At 41.8% G+C, this 20,392-nt stretch overlaps 1 protein-coding gene across 3 annotated transcripts; it reads right to left on the bottom strand.

Annotated features, from left to right (window-relative positions):
* Window positions 1-354: 354 nt before the first annotated feature.
* LOC110199459 (HLA class II histocompatibility antigen, DM beta chain) lies at window positions 355-5,169 on the bottom strand. Of its 3 annotated transcripts, none has more exons than XM_020974333.2 (6): window positions 4,897-5,168; window positions 4,223-4,507; window positions 2,760-3,041; window positions 1,702-1,818; window positions 1,541-1,576; window positions 355-974 (listed from the first exon to the last, which is right to left on the bottom strand). In XM_020974333.2, exons 1-6 carry the CDS (start codon window positions 4,964-4,966, stop codon window positions 958-960), a joined length of 807 nt encoding a protein of 268 aa, XP_020829992.1. In that variant the 5' UTR covers window positions 4,967-5,168; the 3' UTR covers window positions 355-957. The 3 variants fall into 3 exon arrangements, with proteins under 3 accessions (XP_020829992.1, XP_020829993.1, XP_078011559.1); XM_020974334.2 differs by having other exon boundaries at window positions 4,223-4,504; XM_078155433.1 differs by lacking the exons at window positions 355-974; window positions 1,541-1,576; window positions 1,702-1,818 and adding an exon at window positions 1,825-1,914 and having other exon boundaries at window positions 4,897-5,169.
* Between the last annotated feature and the right edge of the window lie 15,223 nt (window positions 5,170-20,392).

Below are 20,392 nucleotides of genomic sequence, written 5' to 3'. Positions count from 1 at the left end.
GCCTAGTTCAAAGCTCCCTCAGCTCTGATGCTACCTTCTAGATGAGACCTTTCCTGTTTCCCTGTGTTGTGAATGCTCTCTTCTTCATGAAATGAACTTGTTATTTGTGTATATTTCCAATAGAATACAAGTTCTTTGAGATCAAGGAATGTTTCATTTTTGTCTTTGTATCCCCAGCACCTAATATAGTGCCTGATTATAACAGATGCTTAATAAATTTGTTGAATTTACCTTTGCATCCTCAAACTGCAGCACAGTGCTTTGCATATAGTAGGTATTTAATGTTTTGAATTAGTATACTAGACCTCAGAGCCACTTCTCTCCACTCCCCTTCGTCCCAGGAATGAGAAGTGATTGCACACAAAGAGCTCTAAGATTTATTCCACAGAGATTACTTATTGGCTCAGCATCCCCAATAGTAAAACGAGAGTCAGAATGGTATCCCTTTTTCCTTCATTTCAACCTTATGGACAGGTACTTTCTACCCCACCTCAGGGAGTTTTCCCTGAGTAACCCAAGGTGAGGAGGGATGATTTAGCAAGGTGTCCAAGGGAGAAGTGAAGAGAACCTGAGAAAGAGGTGACATTAATTAAGGAGAAAGCTTTTGGGGGAATAAGGAGAAGAGTATAGGAGGTGGATATGGGAGTTAGTTGGTAGCCAACTACAGTTGAGTTCCTATTCCCAATTGGAAAGGATAATAATAAAATCTAATATTTATATAATACCTATTATGTGCCAAGCACTTTACAATTATTCTTATTTGATCCTCACAACAACCCTGGGAAGTAGGTGCTATTATTAGCCTCATTTTACAGATAAGAAAACTGAAGCAGACAGATGTCAAGTGATTTGTCCAGGTTCACACCGCACAAGTCTGAGGCCAGATCTGAAGTCAGGTCTTCTCGATACCAGGCCGAGCACTCTATCCATTGAGCTGAGGCTTCAGAGTATCAGCCTTTATGAGAAGTTTCTACCTATGGCAGAAAGAGAAGGAAGATGATGAGGAGTCCACCATTAAGAAGTTTGTCTTAGACATAGCCCTACCCCTGTCCACCTCCAGGCCAAAGCCTCCAGAACAATGACATTATTTAACATTCTAGGCCTTCTCAAAAAGGTAAAAAGTAAACTCTACACCAGGAGGGGGGAACCTGCGACCTTCAGACCACATGTGGCCCTCTAGATTTGTTCTGTAAAATTTGGATTCAGTCAAAAGGCCACACTTAAGGATCTAGAAAGCCACATGTGGTCCGAAGGCTGCAGGTTCCCCACCCCTGTACCTTCTCCCTCCTCCCCAAAAAAAACCACCCTTGTCAAATGCCCTGGGGGCTCCTAAATTCTGTAGGATTTGCTTGGATGATGGGTATCAATTTTGGGCTCTCAGAGGGTGACCTCTGCTATAAACCCTGTTAGTGAACAATTGGCTCAGACTCTTACTCTCTACAATTCCACAAAGATAGGGAGATTTCTTTAGGCTCAGGTGTCATCACCAACCAAAAGAATGGGAGATAAATCAACAGACAGACATAGAGATTGGAGTTACCTTCAGGATAATTGGACCCCGAGAGAGGAGTGTAGTCTAGAAAAGAAGAAAGATGTGGTTAGAAAAGGGCCTGTGGGGATAATGTCATGGTGAGAGGGAATGAGGTGACGATCACATTTTGGAATGGACATTAGGGACGGCACTTCAGAAGGGTAACTCACCAGAGGGGCCAGCTTTTCGGCAGGCAACCAGGCCAAGGAAGAAGAAGGTGAGTCCAAGGCTCAGAGTCAATACAGACACAGAGATCTTCACTGTCTGCTTCAGAGAGAGGCCAGGTGCTGTAGGGATACCGTGTTACAGGGGCCAGTCTTAGTGCCTCCCTTAGTGGGATCCCCATCCAACAGACCCCAAATTCCTCACTCACATACATATGCCTGCACACACAAGTGCATACATAGAATCAGAAAACTAAATTATCTCATGCAAACGCAGAAATGCTTTATCCCTGTGTCACCTTACATCTATCCTGCATTTGAAAACTTCAAACTTCTGTGTACCTCTCCCTTGTATTTCCAGCTGGAAAACTCACATTCTCATTGTGATGACTATTTTTATTCATGTCCTTTACTTGACTGTCCTGGGCAACTCCCTCTTCTTGTCAAGTCCTCTGAAAAAGGGCATCATTTCCAAAGTTCCTGATCCTTGTATATCTCTTCCATGCTTATCACATCCATCTCCTCATACTTTCTCATCTCACACTGATTATCATTTCCTTAGCTAAACAATCAGTCTCCCTAGAATCTGACCTAGCCTGGAATTATCCTACTTGAATGATCATCTATTGAGTAAGGCTTCTCTTTTGTAACTTTTCTATTAAGGGAGACTTGTCCTACATATGGAATTCTTACTGTGCTCTCCATCCCCACCTTAGCTGCCTTTCAAGTTCATAACAATGCATCCCCATCTGAGAAAGCCCAGTCTATAAAACCTCTAAGACTTCATTTCCATAGCTTTCAACAAAGTAGGATGCTATTCCCCTGGGTGTGTCCCTGAAATATAACTCCTTTTCAAGACTTCCTTAACTCCCTGTGTTACCCCATATTATTATGAAAGTCAGATACTGTACATGTAAAAATATCAGCTATGAATATCACCACCTTACTTTAACTCCATCTTTCTATAATCTTAGATGCCCCTCTCACCTTGGGCACAGAATCCCTCTGGCACCCTTCTTTCCTCAAATGTATTCAACATATGCCCACACTCAAAATACACTCACTCCAGGTTTGCAAGATAGGCTGGGAAGTTCCACTGTGCTCTACATGGCAAGTGTAAATATCCCCACTAGAGGGGGTAAGGGGTAAGTAGGATCGTGTCTGATAAGTCCAGTCCCCATTGGATTGTACAGCCTTCTGGATGCCACTGTTTGGGATAGGCTGCCCATTCTTCAACCATAAAATGGCCACATCAGCAGGATAGAAGCCCCATACATAACAGGCCAGCATCACTGACTCCCTTGTGTTGAAAGGTGTGGTCTGGGCTATTTGCACTGATGGTGGCCCTGGGAGAGAGGAAGGCATGGCATTGTTACAGACTAGGCAGGGGAGAAGGGAAGCAGAGATCAAGAAACACACCAGTAGTTTCCCTCAATTCAGTTACTTTCCTGTGTCTACTCCTGATGTCTGACTCCTTCCCTATAGCTTTCCTTTCTTCATTGGCACTTTCTCCTCTGTATTTCAGAAATAAGATCTTCCTCCTGCCTCACTAATTCCTTTTTCCTATGCCTCCTTTACCTTTCCCTCCTTCCTCGTCTCATCTAAAATTACCTCTTGAAAAAAATTATATAGTAATAGTCGCTCTTACACAATGAGGGGAAAAAAATCTGAATTGTTGGAACGTGGTAACAACATGACAGATAACTTCCAAGTACATATATTAACCACTAAGCTTAAAAAATTATTACCTAGTGAAGATTCATAGACTCATTGAAGCAGGACTTTAGTGTTTTAATTAATAGATAAAGGTTATAATTCATACATAATCATTTGTAAGTAGAAATTTCTAAAGAGTTTGTTTTAATAGTTTATTTTAAAATATAGGTTAAAAATTAAAATTCCCTCCTAATTTGATTTTAAAAGTGCATTTGCTATATAAAGTCTTTCTTCTGGAATAACTAAAGCTTGGACAAGTCACTTCCCCTCTTGAAGCGACTCTTAAGTTTAGTTTCCTCATCTAGAAAAGGAAGGGATTAAACTAGATGATCTCTAAGTTCCCTTATAGTTTTAACAGTCCTGATGCCATGAAACGAGAGTAATTAACCTTCCACAAATGGTGGTAAATGCAAATAGGAGAATACAAATTAATGATGTTTGATACTGTTTTTATCCTCTCCTGCAGAAAAGTTCATCCAAGCAATTCTTTGTGCCCTCTGCCCGAGTCTAGTTCTCTCCCTTACCGCTCCAAGACACTCCAGTTACTAATCATACCCCAATACTCAGTCCTCCAAGCTTTCCTGGTCAAAACTCACAATCCTATTGTCCCCCATTCCCTACTTCTACCACCAGCCCCAATCCAAATCATTTCCCTTTGGGGGAAGGCTTCCTATCTCCATACATTTCCCCATCTGCTTCCCCCCTGCCCAAGTTCTGAACTATATTGATCCTATCCATCTGATCCTCTTCATCCTTCCCCTCTTCCACTTCCATTCTCTTGGATCTCTTTCTGCAGCCCCTCCCTTCTTACGTGTCCTTTGGGTCAACGCTCCCCAGAAGGGCTTTGTGTGAATGGCGCAGTCCTGGAGTCCTTTGCTCAGACGGTCCATCAAAGCACTATCGTTACTGAGGATTTCAGAAAGCTTTTTAGCTAATGGATTCAGGATCCCAAAATCAACAGCAGCCATCTTGTTAGCCTCTGAGTCCCAGCAGGTCAGCACATCCTTGTTGAAGGAGATACAATATGTGAAGTCCTTTACTGATCCTTCTTCATCCAGCATACAGCCACTCTCCACATGGGTCACAAAGCCCCCTGCTGGGGCCAGGATAGAGGAACAGGTCAAGCCTGCTACTTCACTACAAGCTTCAAAGCCTCTCTATCTCATTAAGCATCCAAATGAAGAACTCAAGAGTCCTTCCCAGAGAAAGACCTCATACACAAGAACAGAGAAAAGGTGCAGAAAGGAGTCTTCTGCCTCCTTGTTACTGCGTCCATGCAGTTTTGCAATATTGACCTTAACGAGATTCCCCCAGATACTATCTACCCATTACAAGGTAGATTTTTTTCCCCAAGGAGAAGCAAACCATACAAAGCCCCCAATTTCTTCTGAGGAAATTCTCTAAATCTCCCAAAAGTCCCCAAAAGGTAAGGCAATGGGGAAAGAGTGTTGAGGGAATATGTAATGGAGAAGAAATATCCCTTACCTGCTCCTGAAAAACCCAGGCTGAAGCCCACTAGTAGTAGGTGGAGTAACCTCATTCTTTGCTCGAGCATTGCAATGGATTTGATTTTCCAGAGTTTGGAGCAATGCGTCCACCCTGCGTTTTGCAGATGATCCTGAGTTTGAGTGTCTGAACAGACCAAAGCAAACAAGTAACTTCTCGGGTCAGGCTAAGTAATGTTTTGAGGTTCGAGGCTGGTTCTCCTCAATCCTGAACTTTTTTACCCTAGCCGAATGTCAAAGTCCCAAACCAGTAGCTCAGAGATTTGCTAGGTGGGTGGGAACATATGTGAAAACCAATAGCTAGAGTCCTCTGCGTGGCATCATCAGTTACTGGGTGAATCCTCTCTAGCACAGATCTCTGTAGGAAGAGCCACTCCAACTACATGTTTACAAAATTGCAGATTTGGAAGGAACCTCTTTGGTCATTTAGTGCAGTTTGTAGCTGGTAAAGAATACCTTCTACAGCATTTCCAAAGATCTCAAGTGAACTAAAACGCTCTACCTTCCTAGGCACTCCATTCAACTCTTTGAATACTAATCATACTCTAATTAGCAGGAAGTTTTTCTTTACATAGTGCTGAAATGTTCCTCTCATTGTCCGGATTTCTGACCTCTGGGGCCAAGTAGTCTAATAGTTCTTCCATATATAATAACCATTCAAATGCTTACAGGTAGCTATCGTGTCCCTTCATAATTCTGAATTAACCACAACTGTTCTGTTGAGCTGAGCTGGTCAGTTTCTTTGACTTCAAAAACATTCATTTCAATTAGCTTTGGTGATAAAAAATCAAAGTATCCATCAACACTACTGCAAACCTAAAAGGCAGCAAATCTGTGTATAGAGACCCCAGGGTCAGTGAGTATTAAAACTACCTTGTTCTCGTTCCCCTGACCACCCCCACTTTCTAGTCCATATAGTAAGTATAGTAACCATTGTAAAGGGGCAATAGCAGCAAATAAGATTGCAAAGCGGTACCTGGAAGTCACATACAAACCATCCAAAGATCAAAGGAGCATAAATTAATTGTCAATTCAGTGAGGAAAACAACCTCACTATTCCTAGTAGCCAAGGCTGCCCATAACTTTGCCTTTGCTCCCTAGTATTCTCCCCAGAGGATCCCAGACAGGGCACTCAATTTCATCCCTTAAAATTAGGGAACCAAGAATTTTCTGGGATCTTTCTGTCTCATTGTTTAGGAAAGGTTCTAACCTCTGCAGGCAAGGAAGGCTGAAGACAAGGACTAGATGACTAGAAAACAGTTGGATCACAGAAAGGGCAGTTATGAGTCTTAGGGCCCCCTGTCTCCAGAGACTGGAAATTCCCTCCCTTGGTTTGTGCCACTTCCTCTTTTCTATCCTCTTCAATGTTCATTTCCTTCTGAGCTTCTTCCTGTGACCAGTAGACCCTATCCACTTCCCAATTGTAAGCTCCCAGGGAGCAAGACCTAAGGAGTCTTCATACTCTGTAAACCCTGTCCTTAAATAAATTGATACTGATTTGGCCTTTGAGAAGTTCCCCCTTCAACCTGTCATTTTAGTCAAATGAGGTAAAAACTTCTTCATCACCACCATCACCTTCAGGATGAAAATAGTAGTTAAAATGAGCACTTAGTTGCCTATTTGTGGATTACACAGTTTGTAAATCATCTGTGATGTATATAAAATTCCAGACTGCCTTCCCATGGGATCCCCTGGGAGCACTTCTTAGCTTTCAGAAAATGAGAATTTATTGTAACAATAAACAGAATAAAATTAGAAAGGTAAATCTGATGCTGAAGAAAAAATCTGTATGTTCACAAAGTGTGCAACAACAAAAAGAATTCTCTTCAATCATATGCTATTTAGAATTATCTGTACCATTACCATCTGTACCAAATATCTCTATTAGGACAAATAATCAAGATACATGAATACTCTGTCTTCTCTGAGGTCTACAGAAGGAATAAGGAAGAAAAGATGGAGGGAGCTGGTCTCCTATTTGGGTTAGATACTATTTCACCACTACCCTAGGACAGAAAATCTTCAGGAAGGGACTTAAGCTGCTCCATCCCTTCCACCTTTTCTCCATATTATTTCAGCCCCAATTTAACCACCAGGTGGAGTTTCAAGAAGCCACTAACCTGATTCCTTTCACCAACAAGGACTGAGCCCTGGGAATCCTGTACTCCTTCTGGTGACACTACATTCTCTTCTAGAGGGAACACTGGGAAAATGCCAACCTTTCAATGGTTCCCAGAGGAAACCTTAGATTGTCTCATCCTAAACTGTAGGAGTAGCAAGATGATTGAACAGTGATTTCCAAACTTTACATAGCAACTACCCCCTATTAAAAAAAAATGTTGATACCCACCTGCCATAAAGCAATTTATGTAAATAACTTAAAATTTAATTGTTGAATATTTCAAACCATTATCTATAAAGGTTCTTGAGTTATTTTAATTTTCATAAGTGTCAGAATTTACTTGGTATTGAAAAATGTAACAGAAATTATGTGTTATGAATGAAAAACCCCAAGAGACAGAGTTTCTGCGTAATAAATAATCAATTTATTAATCAGGTTAGTGAATAATCAGTGGTTTCTCTCTGGAGACCAAAAATAAAAACATGGAGAGCCTGAAAGCCTTAAATATTTTTTGAAAGAGAATGCCCCTAACAAGTGAAAATCAGCCCTGACTGGTAGACTTTTAATGAGGAGGTGGGCTAGAAGTCTTCAGCTCCTTCTGCTGAGAATGTGGTTTGATCATGACACTCAGCTGCCTCCAGCAATCTGGACAAGGGAATCTTTATCCAGACCACTTTGGTTGGTTTTCTCCTTCATGAGGTGGGTCACACCAAATTTTTGTACCCCTCTTTTTGTACCCCTCTTTTAGAGGGGTACAAGGACAGGGGCTGTTCTCCTTGAGGCAAGAACTTGCCCAGACTAGATTCTGTTTACACTCTAAAACAGGCCTGCACAACTTTTGGCCCTCATGTAGTCCTGCTCTAAACATTCTCCTAGTTGGGTGGGGTCTGGCCCAAGGTCCAGGAGCATGTTCCCCAAGGGTTAGGGCAATCTCATCAATTAGTCATATCTTTCAGAGACTGACTGACCTTCTACGGTGGTTGGGCCCTAAATAAAGGAGAAAAGCCTGGATCCTATTTAATCATTGATTATAAATACAATAGAAAAAAAATTTCTCTCAGATGGGACTTTAAACTCTCAAAAGAAAAAACAACTTAGAGGAGAGGTTGAGCCAAGGGTGGAGAAAAGGCAAGGGACTCCCCTGAGCTCTCCCCAAAAAACTTTCCAAACAACTTTAAATAATGCCTCAAAACAAATTCTGGAGTGGCAGAACCCACAAAAGGGCAGGGCGAAACAATTTTCCAACCCAAGACAATTTAGAAGTTCGGTAGGAAAGGTCTGTTGTACCAGGGTGAAAGTAAAATGCAGTCCAGTACAGGCTGCACCAGCACAGGCTGTACCCCAGCAAACAAGCAGTAGGCCTTGGGGCCAACTGAATCAGTGGTTTCTGGACCTCTCAGCCCATGGACAGTAAGGAGGTGAGACAACTAACTGGTCAGAAGGAAATCACAGGGGTCCATTTGGCACCTGGGGCAGAACCCTGGTCATAGTGCCAGGGTGAAAAGAATGCTTGTGGTCACTCACGGACCAGAACACTGGCTAGAAGATTAGTAAATATACTTCTCCCTAAACTATACCACCTTGGAAGAATGGAAAACTTACAGGCCCCCAGAATTATCTGAAAGCAGCTGCACAAAAAACCTGAAGCTTGGGACAGTGCCCCCTCCACTTCACTTTAACTTAGAGCTAAAAGTCAAGACATAGGCTGGAAAAATGAATTAACAGCAGAAAAAGATCCTGACTACAGAAAGTTGCTATGGTGACAGGGAAGATCAAAACACAAACTCAGACGAAGACAACAAAATCAAAATTGCTACATCCAAAGCCTCAAAGAAAAATATGAATTGGTCTCAGGCAATGGAAGAGCTCAAAAAGGATCTTAAAAATCAAGTAAGATAACATGACAAAACAGGAAGATAATAAATGCTGGAGAAGATGTGGGGAAATTGGAACACTAACGCATTGTTGGTGGAGTTGTGAACTGATTCAACCATTCTGAAGAGCAATTTGGAACTATGCCCAAAGGGCTATAAAATTGTGCACATCCTTTGACCCAGCAATACCACTTCTAGGTCTGTATCCCAAAGAGATCATACAAATGGGAAAAGGACCCACATATACAAAAACATATATAGCAGTTCTTTTTGTGGTGGCAAAGAATTGGAAATTGAGGGGATGTCCATCAGTTGGGGAATGGCTGAACAAGTTGTGGTATATGAATGTAATGGAATACTATTTTGTGCTATAAGAAACGGTGAGCAGGCAGACTTCAGAAAAACCTGGAAAAACTTACATGGACTGGTGCTGAGTGAAGTGAGCAGAACCAGGAGAGCATTATATACAGAAACAGCCACATTATACGATGACTAACTTTGAAAGACTTATCTCTTCTTAGCAATGCAAAGATCTAGGACAACTCCAAAAGACTCATGATGGAAAACACTGTCCACATCCAGAAAAAGAACTATAGAATCTGAATACAGACCAAAGCATATTATTTGATTTCTTTCTTTTTTTGTTTGTTTATTTCTTCTTTCTTGTGGTTTCTCCTGTTGGTTCTAATTCTTCTTTACAACATGACTAATGTGAAAATAAGTTTAATATGAATGTATGTGTAGAGCCTATATCAAATTGCATGCCATCTTGGGGGGAAGAAAATTTGGAACTCAAAATCTTATGGAAGTGAATGTTGAAAACTAAAAATAAACAAATGATTCTAAATTAAGTAAGAAAGAGGAAAATTCAGAAGAGAAAGAAGAGTGATGCAAGAAAATTATGAGAAAAAATAAAAATAAAATAAAATAATTTTAAAAATCATGAGAAAAATGTCAACAGCTTGGTAAAGGAGGCACAAAAAATGCTGAAGAAAATAACACCTAAAAAAACAGAATAGCCAAATGGGAAAAGAGGTACCAAAATTCATTGAAGAAAAGAACTCCTTTAAAAAGTAGAATTGGCTAAAATGGAAAAGGCGGTACAAAAGCTCACTGTAGAAAATAATTCCTTAAAATGAGAATTGGGTAAGTGGAAGCTAATGACTTTGTGAGACATGAAGAAACAATAAAACAAAATCAAAATAATTAAACATAGAAGAAAATTTGCCAGTTGATACCTGTGTGATATTGTGGTAGAAAAAGTCTGGGAGAGGCCATGGCTTGACAAAATTCAGGCAGCCTCTACCCAAAAGCAGGTTCTAAGTGCCTCAAACCAGGTTAGTCATAGGATATGGAAGGCCAAAGTTGAGGAGGAGAGCAGCATAGACCCAGTCTATCAAATCCATCTCTTTTGGAAAATTCACCCCATTTCTTGAAGACCTTCTTTGCTAGAGAACTGATTGGGTCCAAGTATGCACAACTGCTAGCCACAGGACAGTCCCTATCTGGGGATTCTAACAGATTTAATTGGTATTGAAGGGGGGGAAAGTTCTAATGCTATAGTTTTTCATTTAGATTCAAGTCTGCCAGAAATAATTTTAATGAACTTAACATTATAGCCAAGCCACTTCTAGCTTGGGGAGAAAGATGGCCAAACTGGCATAGTCTCCCATGTCTTCCAACATGACTCACTTCTCCAAGAAGATTTTAGATAACATTTATAGGAATCTTGAATAAGGTAAAAATCATAATATGTTAAAATACAGTTTGTGATTAACATTCCAGAATAGTCACCATTCAGTTCCTTTCCAGACCACTTTCCCTTAAGATTTCCTGCCTTTGATCACTATCTTAATCTTGTTTTTCAAAAGAGAAGACACTATCCCCAAATGGGTAATGGTACCAATCACTCCAGATGGGTAGGAAGATAGTAACTCTCTAGAAAGGAGTTAAATGTGGTTGTCACCCTTATTCCATTTCAAAGGAAGGTCCTAGCCTTTGTTCTTCTCACTTTCCTAAAGAGAAAAGTCTGAAAAGGGGTTTTAGGCTGGAGAAAAGTATTTCTCAATATTTTTAGAGTAATCAAAAATTTGAGATTTTTAAATATGGTTCCATACTGACTTTGCAAAAGCAAGTCTTCTGTGAACTTCCTATGGAACTCTGCTACAGATACTCTCTCTGAATTAGTTCTTTTGGATCATGCCCTCAATAACCACTGTTCCAGTGAATAATCAAGTTGTTATTTAAGCTTCCCCTGCAACCTCCCAAGTTCCTTGATGGTGAAAGCCCATCAACCCACAATCTCTCCCCAGTCTTTCCTGTAGAGACAGTAGTTCCTCTATGAAGTTAGTAATAGGGTAAACCTAAGACTTTCTTACTGCGAGGATAGATTCCCAGTTCTCATTTTCACTCTTTACATTCTCTTCCTTGGTAAGTCCTGAGCTCAACAGGATTTAACACATTTTTTAGCACAACCACTGATCAAGATCAGAGACCATATTTACTTTACCCATCGACATCACCCTTTTCACTTGTTCTGTAATCCAGTCCATCTCTGCTTTCAGGACTTGGTCATTAAAAATGAAGAGCTCTGTCTTTAGATACCGAAAACACAGAGCCAGTTCGCATTCATTTTTCTTGGGGTAGCAATCTAGCTTCTTAAAGAATATTAACAATATCCAGGGAATGATCTCTCTAGCGTTATCTTCATCTTCCATGTCAACCTCCTTTAATATCCATTAAGCTTATCAGTTTGGTTCAGTGGGAGCCTTTTCTCTGTCCCACTGAAGGACCTTCAATATGCCACCAGAATAACCCTTGCCACAGGATGCCACAGTTTTATATTTTGTCATCTGATCACCTCATCCTCTATATCTGCATCACCTTTCCCACGCTTCAGCCATGATATGCTATTACTGCTGCTGTGTGTATTTGAGGGGAAATACGTGTCAGGTTTGTGGTAAGAATATTTTCTAATTGCTGTTCTTGCTACATCATCATTATAAATACCTAAAGTAGCAATCACCTTATGTACCCCAACCTCTGCCCCTGTTTTCATATAGAAACACATCTGTTCAATATGGTATGATCTCTTGCCTAGCAGCAGAACATTCAATACATGTAAGGTGCACTGGCTCCTTGTGGGCTTGTCTTTTTAATGGCCTTAGGTAATCAGGAAGCCATTTCAATGGCTCATGCCTTAGGTCCCCCTTCCACCTCCACCCTCACCACTCTCCTCACCCTCATCAAGCGAATCTTAGGAATGCTTTGTGTGTAATATCCTCTCTAGGTTATTCCTCAAACTTGCACTCAACTTGTGCAGGGAGTCCCTACAGAGTGGCTGCTAGGTCAAGTTCTAAGGATAACCCTGTAGGTCTACACTACTAATACTATAGCTCATATGTCCCTACCAGTATGATTGCTATTAACAATCAACCAAAAGACAAAATTAACACTTTGTAAAGAGTTATTAAGATGGTGTAACAATAATAGTAGTTAAAAAAACATTCCTCCCATAAACTTGGGGCACACTTTCCAACAAATACAGCATTTGTGCAAAGAGTGGGCTCAGATTTAGAGTATAATGGCATGTATGTTGGATACATTTGTGGAAAAGACAATTCACCAGAGTTTCCAGGCCAAGGAGAAAATATTGCAAGCAGCCAGAAAGAAACAATTCACGTATTGGGGAAACACAATCAGGATAACACAAGAGTTAGCAGCTTCTACATTAAGGGACCGCAGGGCTTAGAATATAATATTCCCAAGGGCAAAGGAAATAGGATTACAGTCAAGAATCACCTACCCAGCAAAATTGAGCATAATCCTTCAGGGGAGAAAATGGACATTCAGTGAAATAGAGGACTTTCAAATATTCTTGATGAAAAGGCCAGAGCTGAATAGAAAATTTGACTTTCAGATACAAGACTCAAAAGAAACATGAAGAGGTAAACAGGAAAGAGAAATCATAAGATTTATTATGGTTGAACTGTTTACATTCTGCATGGAAAGATATTTGTAACTCATGAGTCCTTTGTCAGTATTAGAGTAGTTAGAGGGGGGAAAATTATATGTATGTGTGTATAGACAGATAAATAGAAGGCACAGGGTGAGTTGAAGATGAAGGGGTGATATCTGGAGAATAAAATTAAGGGGTGAGAAAGGATTATATGGAGAGAAGGAGAAAGGGGGAAGTAGAATGGGGTAAATTATCTCACATAAAACAGACAAGAAAAGGCTTTTACAGTGAAGGGGAAACGGGAAAGTGAGAGGGAATGAGTGAATCTTACTCTCATCAGATTTGGCTTAAGGAGGGAATAACATACACACTCAATTGAGTATGGAAATCTATCTTACACCACAGAAAAATGGGGGGGGAAGGGGACAAGAGAGCAGGAGGATGATAGAGGAGAGGGCAGATTGGGGCAGGGGGTAATCAGAAGCAAACACTTCTAAGGAGGGACAGGGTCAAAAAAGAGAATAGAATAAATGGGCAGGTGGGATAGGATGAAGGGAAATATACTTAGTTTTTCACAATATGACTACTATAGAAGTGTTTTGCATGACTACACATGCATAACCTGTATCAAGTTGCTTGCCTTCTCAATGAGCGTGGGTGAGGAGGGAGGAAGGGAGAAAATTTGGAACCCAAAGTTTTAAGAACAAAATTTTTTTAAAAATTGTTTTCACATGCAACTGGGAAATAAGATATACAGGAAATGGGGTATAGAAATCTGTCTTGCCCTACAGGAAAACTGAAGGGGAAGGGGATAAGAGAAGGGAGGGAGAGATACAAGGGAGGGCAGATTAGGAGAAAGGGTATTCAGAATGCATGCCATCTTGGGATGGGGGAGGGACAAGATGGGGAAAAAATTTGGAACTCAAAATCTTGTGGAAGTGATTATTGAAAACTAAAAATAAATTAATTAATTAAAATGTTAAAAAAAAAAAAAAAGGCAATTCACAACTCCTAATACTGAAGGGCCTGGACGTCACTTCTTCCTTCATAAAGTCCTTTCACAACTTCCCTTGGGGGCAACATGTTTGCTGGGCTAGTCTAACATACATGGCTAGGACTCTGGTAGATATTGTTTTCACACTTGCAAGCTGATCGTATCCCTTCCCTCCCCCTTCATAGTTGAACTTTGAAGGTATTAGTCCTGCTCTAGGATGACAAGGTTGAAGGGGCTGTCTTTAGTTTGGAGATACCACTTCCGGTCCCTGGGTTGAGGGCTCACTGGGATACCCTGGTACCCTTCCTTTGTCGTTATATCCCACTCCCTTTGATGCCTCTAATTAAGCCATGTGGCCTTCCCTTTGGTGTCTTCCCTTAAACAAGACAAATACAAGAACTACAGCTTGTAATACTATTTGGTTCATTTGATACTTCTGTGAAGCCCTTCTAATCTCAGCAATGGACGTTGATATTACTATATGGTATAGAATTTCCTGCCTCAGATGTGAGGGCACAGCACCCAATAGAGGGCCTTTCACACAGCAAGGGGAAGAGTCACTAGCTCCCACTTCAATATTCTAACAACCCCAGCTGTCTTAGTTGGAATGCTAACCTCTCCAAAACTGACTGATTCCTCTAATTCTTCTGTGAAGCCTTTTTAGTTCCAGCAACAGACCCTGACAAACTGGTATAAATGTAAAGATGTGGTCCATAGAGGGCTGGCTTTGGACTCAGACAGACCGGAGTTCAAGTTGTAAATCAGTCACATACAAGTTGCATGGCTGTGGGGTAATCATTTAACCTCTCAGGGTCTCTGGCAAGATTATAACTTGCAGGGGCAGCTAGGTGGCACAGTGGATAGAGCACTGGCCCTGAAGTCAGGAGGACCTGAGTTCAAATCCAGCCTCAGACCAAATACTTGAGGCTTACTAGCTGTGTGACACTGGGCAAGTCACTTAACCCCAATTGTCTAAAATAAATAAATAAATAAAAAGAAAAGATTATAACTTGCAGAGGAGTTGCCAGTATGCTCCAAGGGAGGGAGTTTCTACACCAGGATAGCTATAGCAATGGCCCATACTAACGAAAATAATAACAATAACAGCAATGAAAATCCTGCATTTAATTTTTTAAATTTTTTTTTTATTCAGCCTTATAAAGTTAACTGAGCTGGGGGAGGGGGAGAAGGATTTAATCATTCATTTGTTTGTCCTTTGATGCCTTGGGTAATACCTTGACTGCTGGGTGAATTGGATTTAAGTAAAGCAGAGTTGCACAAATTCATCAGCCTCAATCTTTCTTCCAAAGTCATCAGAGTCCAGTGGCAAGAAAAAAGTCAAGACAACTGGAAATGGCCTAGGATGCATTGCATGACCATGGCATCTTAGATGTCTGACTAGGCTCTAAGCACTCTACACCATTGGAACAAATTGTTCTTATCTGCTCATTCCTCTGGGGAAGTCTTCACGTGCTTGGGATAAACATCACCACCCCTGTCCTAACTCACCAACAGGTTTGAGGCCTGTGGTTACCCTCAATCTGGTTTAGCCCATCTGCTGAGATGGGGTTTTTCTGAGGTATGATTGCTACACCTGCTTCTTGGAGCCACAGGTGAGAGTTGGGTGCCAGGTAGACACCAAAGGTGGATAAGCAGCCCTGAAAAGGGCTCGGCAAGCCCTCACACCAGAGGTGCTAGTCCTCCTTATACACCCCTTCATTTGATTAAAAAATATAATGGAGAGATGAACCCATCACAGGTTCACGAGCTGACCTGATAGGGATGCTTAAAAAGATGAGTCAATAAACATTTATTAAGCATCTACCCTGTAACAGGCACTGTACTAAGTCCTGGGTGTACAAAAAGTGGCACCAGACAGTCCCTGCCGTCAGGGTGCTTAAGACCTGCCGTCAGGGTGCTTAAGACCTAATGGAGGAGACAACATGCAAACACACTCAAAACAAGTTATATGCAGGATATATAGGAAATAATTAAGAGAGGGAAGGTGCTAGGATTAAGAGGGGTTGGGAAAGGCTTCCTGTAGAAAATGGGATTTTAGTTGGGACTTGAAGGAAGCCAGTAGGCATAGGCTGGAGTAACAGAAGCCTAGAATTTAGATCAAGGGAAGTGTTCTGGGCTGGTAAGTCATATGTAGCATTATATCTAAAGTTTCACATTTTAGGAGGAACATTGACAAATTAAGGAGAACTTGGAGGATGGTGAGTAAAATGAGAGGAGGCTGGGAACCATGTCACGTGAAGAACTATGGAACAAAGTGGACATGTTTAACCTTGAGAAGAGAAGCTTCTTATAAAAAGCTCTCTTCAGACGCTCAAACAATTACCAGGTGGAAAAGGGAATAAATGTAGCAGTCACTCTAACTTCAGGGGGCAGAACTGGACAAATGTATAAGAGTTCTAGGGAGGCATGTTTGGATTGAATAGTAAAAATAACTTTCTGAGAATTAAAGTTGCTAAAGGATGGGATTGGCTGCTCCTCCCAGCATGTGATCCCAGGCTCTGGAAATGTTCAGGAAGAGGATGGATGGCTTCTGTGTCAGGAAGATTGTAGAAGGGTTTCCTACATGGATGGAAAATTACACTGAATGACTTTCAAAGTTCTTTGAAACAGGATTCTATGAACTTTGGAGCAGCTTCGGGTGGATGAGTGATTGGGAGAGTGTCAGAGTGGCTCTAATCTCCTGTCCCATCCTGTCAGCTGGGATGGGGGAAAGTAGAGAAGTGAAACTGCCGTGAGATGCACAAGAAGTGACATGGCTGGAGGCACTTTCATTTCCTATTTGGCTTGGGGACGGATATGCCTTCTGAGTAAATGAGGAAAAGATGGAGAGTCCCACCTCTATATAGCAGCTTTTTCTCTTCCTTCCCCCTCCCAACCCTATTCTTCCTTCTTAGACTTGTTTTCCTTCCTTTTTTCTGTCTTCTCACCCACAAAGTCCTATCTCTTCATCAATTGTCCCCCTTCATTACGAATCCACAATTATTGTTTTAACTGTGGGGAGAAAACAGTGGTTCTGGGTCAAAGTGTCTTTCTTTTTTCTTTTTTCCCCAATATCACCACCTAAAGGGGAAAAAAAGGTAGGTGGTCTTTTTCCACTGACTCTTTTCTTGCAGTACATCTTCTCTGCAAGCCTCTGTTGCTGTCGCAGAGAATTGAAAGGAATGTATGCACAGGTACTGTGGGAGAAACATAAACCGGAACTCTTAGTGAGGCTAGTAGGGGAGATAAAAGACAATATTATGGAGAATGTGTATGCTCATTATCAAACTACTGTTAGAGAAAATAAGTTTCTATTGTATCTCGAGGAGGGAGAGATCACTATGGGCTGGATTCAGGGAGAGTTTCATGGAGGAGGAGGTAGACCTTGAAAGATGGGTAGGATTCAGATACATCCCTGGAGATGAGATGGGAGGTGGGAGGAGGATGGCATTCCAAGCCTGGGGAACTTGGCAATGAGCACTGATTTGTGCCGGGGAATGACTAAAAGGACAGGCCTGCCTGAAGCAGAGGCTTCTGATGGGGGAAGGTCTATTTAATTTGACCACAATGCGAGAGGATTTCCCTCCACTGAACCCTTCCACTATTTTGTTCAGTCCTGAAGGTGACTCTGGGTTCTGGAAAACTGTGCCTGCAGAGCATGTCCGCTGGCAGGTTCTATTAAGCTGGAAAGGTTTTAAATACGGGCTGGAGAGAGATGCTGTATGTGTTTGCCCCAAGGATGGAACTAAGTTCATAGAGATTTGTCACCCCAGCTTTGGCTATCAACTGATGAATTTTGTCCATGGCCACACAGTTCATGAAGACAGTCTGCTAAGGCCTGGAGGGGCTATGTGTCAGTGGAGAGACCACACTAAGGAAATCATGAGTTCTTTGAGCATGAAACATTGAAGTGAGGAAACTTCATGGCATTGACTATTTGCAGCTGAAGTTAATTATAAACACTATTTTGTAAGCTCAGCTCAGCTTAAAGGATTTATCAGTCCCTTCCAGGCACTGCCTATGGTCATGCCTCTTTGCTGTATCCATTTTCTTGTAAGTCCTTAGACCCCTCCTCTAAGGGTTACAGTTTGAGCCAATGTACTGAACTTCCACCCTCCCGCTTCTGTCCAACTGTTACTTTTAGACTTAATCTTGCCCTCTGAAGGTCTCCTGTCTTTCTTTTGGGGGCTCTAGCAGTATACCTCCTTTTGGTATATAGACCTTGAAAGTATCAGTGTAGATAACTCCCTCACCAGTTCCACCTGGCTCCAACCCTCAAAATGTTGTCTTCTCTTTCTTTTCTTCTTCCAGCCTAAACATAGGCTCTCCTTGTATCCTTAGGCTCTGGACAGCCACACTAAGTTATTTTTTACTCTTTTTTGTCATTCGGTTCCCTCCTCCTATCTGTTCATAGTTTTCTTGAATCAATTCTACCTCTCACCAGAGGACTCCCTGATACAATATCTCTATTAGATATTCACATTATGTATTTGCATATCAGTGACTTGGTTGACATTTTTGAGATCTGTGGCTTACTTGAAGAAATAGATGGCACGTTTATCAAATCTGCAGATGACATGAGGCTGGGAGGGAAACTTGACATGAGAAATAGCCAGAATTGAGCTCCCAAAAGATCTCATCAGGTTAGAAGTCCAGGCTGAATCCAGGAAGATGAAACCGCATTAAGTATAAATGTACAGACAATGCACTTAGATTAAGAGAAACAAAATCGACTGCACAAGTACAAAATAGGGGAGATGTGGATAAACAGCAGTTGTGTCAAAAATATATATATATCTCTGTAAACACAGTGGAGACAGCCCAGGACCCTGAACCCAAGATCCTTGGGAAAACAATGCTTCCAGCTCAGTGCCCTTAAGCATCACCCTGGGAAACAAATTCTGTGGGGTTGGAGCCGGGCAGTTTCTGCTGCAGCCTCAGCTAGCAAAGGCCCAAAAAGGAAAGTTCTTGTCACCAAAGTCCTTGGCAGAGTCAAAAGGTTCAACATCAGAAACTGGTATGAGTTTTAGCAGCAGAAATGGCATTAAAGATGGGGCATTACCATCTACTTTGTCACTGTACTCTAAGGAGTATGGGCCATTTCCATCTGACTTGCTGCTAAAACCTCCAGGATGTATTGTCTTTCCTATTGGAATGTGAGCTTGTTGAGAGCAGCAACTGTCTTAGCTTTCTATTCATACAGCACCTAATAGGCACTTAACTTTTTTTTTCATTATTCTGAGAAGGGGTCCATAGGTTTCATCAGGCTGCCAAAGGGTCTCATGAGGGACAGCTAGATGGCACAGTGGATAGAGCACTGGATTCAGGAGGACCTGAGTTCAAATCCGGCCTCAGACACATAACAATCACTAGCTGTGTGACTCTGGGCAAGTCACTTAACCCCAACTGCCTCACCAAAACAAAACAAAACAGAAAACAAAAACACAAAGGGTCCCATGACACAAAACAGGCTAAGAACCCCCAAACTAGAGGATTTCTAAGCTTATTTAATAATAATAATAGCTAACATGTATATAGCATTACTATGTGCCAGGCATTGTGCTAAGTGGGCTTAGTGATTTACAATTTTTATCTCCTTTTATCCTCACAATAGAGGGGCGGAGCCAAGATGGTGGAGTGAAAGCAGTGACTTGCTTGAGCTCTCCCCCAAACCCCTCCAAATACTCATAATAAATGGCTCTAAACAAATTCTGAAGCAGCAGAACCCACAAAAAGACGGAGTGAAACAAATTTCCAGCCCAAGACAACCTAGATGATTGATCAGAAAGGTGCATCGCACTGGGCTGGGAGCGCAGCACAGTGTGGGGTGGGGGCACAGGCTGCAGTGAACCTGGAGCAGGCCTCAGAGGACTGAATCTCAGGCAGCTGTGGAGGTTTCCAGACTCCTCAATCCACCAATGCCAAAGACAACTTAGGTCAGTGGGAAAAGTCTGTTTCTGTCGGTGGTCAGAAAGGAAGGCGGGGTCTCAGCTCCATTCCCCAAGAGCCTGGCCTTGGGGGGGGGGGGGCAGCTGCTTCCTGAGCTTCCAGCCCACAGACTGAGGGGGAATCCAGTGGCTGATCAGAGAGGGACTTCAGGGATCTCTTTGCCAGTGCTGAGGCAGGAATCTCTTGCTTTGCCCGTGTTGGATCTGGGTCACAGTTCTGGGTGGCAGTGCTGGGGTGAGGAGGAGCGCTGGCATGGTGGAGCTTGTAGTGGCTGTAGAGAGGAACCCCTCCTCACAGTTACAGGACAGAAAGGAATACTTGTGGTCACAGGCCAGGAAAGGAGTAAACACCTCACCCCTTATCATACCACCTTGGAAGAACTGAAAATTTACAGGTCCCTACAAGTATCTCTGAAAACAGCTACACAAACCCCTGAAGCTTGGGACAGTACATTCTCCACATTGGAAGCAGACTCTTACCTTAACAAAGAGTTTAAAACTCAAGTAATTGGCCGGGATCATGAGCAAGCAGTGCAAAAAGAGTCAGACTATATTATCTTACTTTGGTGAAAAAGAAGAT

Source organism: Phascolarctos cinereus, unplaced genomic scaffold (assembly GCF_003287225.1).
Source record: "Phascolarctos cinereus isolate Bilbo 61053 unplaced genomic scaffold, phaCin_HiC Scaffold_5;HRSCAF=322, whole genome shotgun sequence".
Lineage (NCBI taxonomy): Eukaryota > Metazoa > Chordata > Mammalia > Diprotodontia > Phascolarctidae > Phascolarctos > Phascolarctos cinereus.
Note: the sequence above shows the minus strand (reverse complement) of the source record. Positions and strands in the feature narration are given on the sequence as shown.

Coding starts and splice junctions, on each gene's coding strand:
- LOC110199459 (XM_020974333.2), bottom strand. CDS start 4,966: ATGCTCGAGCAAAGAATGAGGTTACTCCACCTACTACTAGTGGGCTTC. Junction 4,508..4,896: donor CCTGGGTTTTTCAGGAGCAG/GTAAGGGATATT, acceptor TCCTGGCCCCAG/CAGGGGGCTTTGTGACCCAT. Junction 1,577..1,701: donor CCGAAAAGCTGGCCCCTCTG/GTGAGTTACCCT, acceptor CTTCTTTTCTAG/ACTACACTCCTCTCTCGGGG.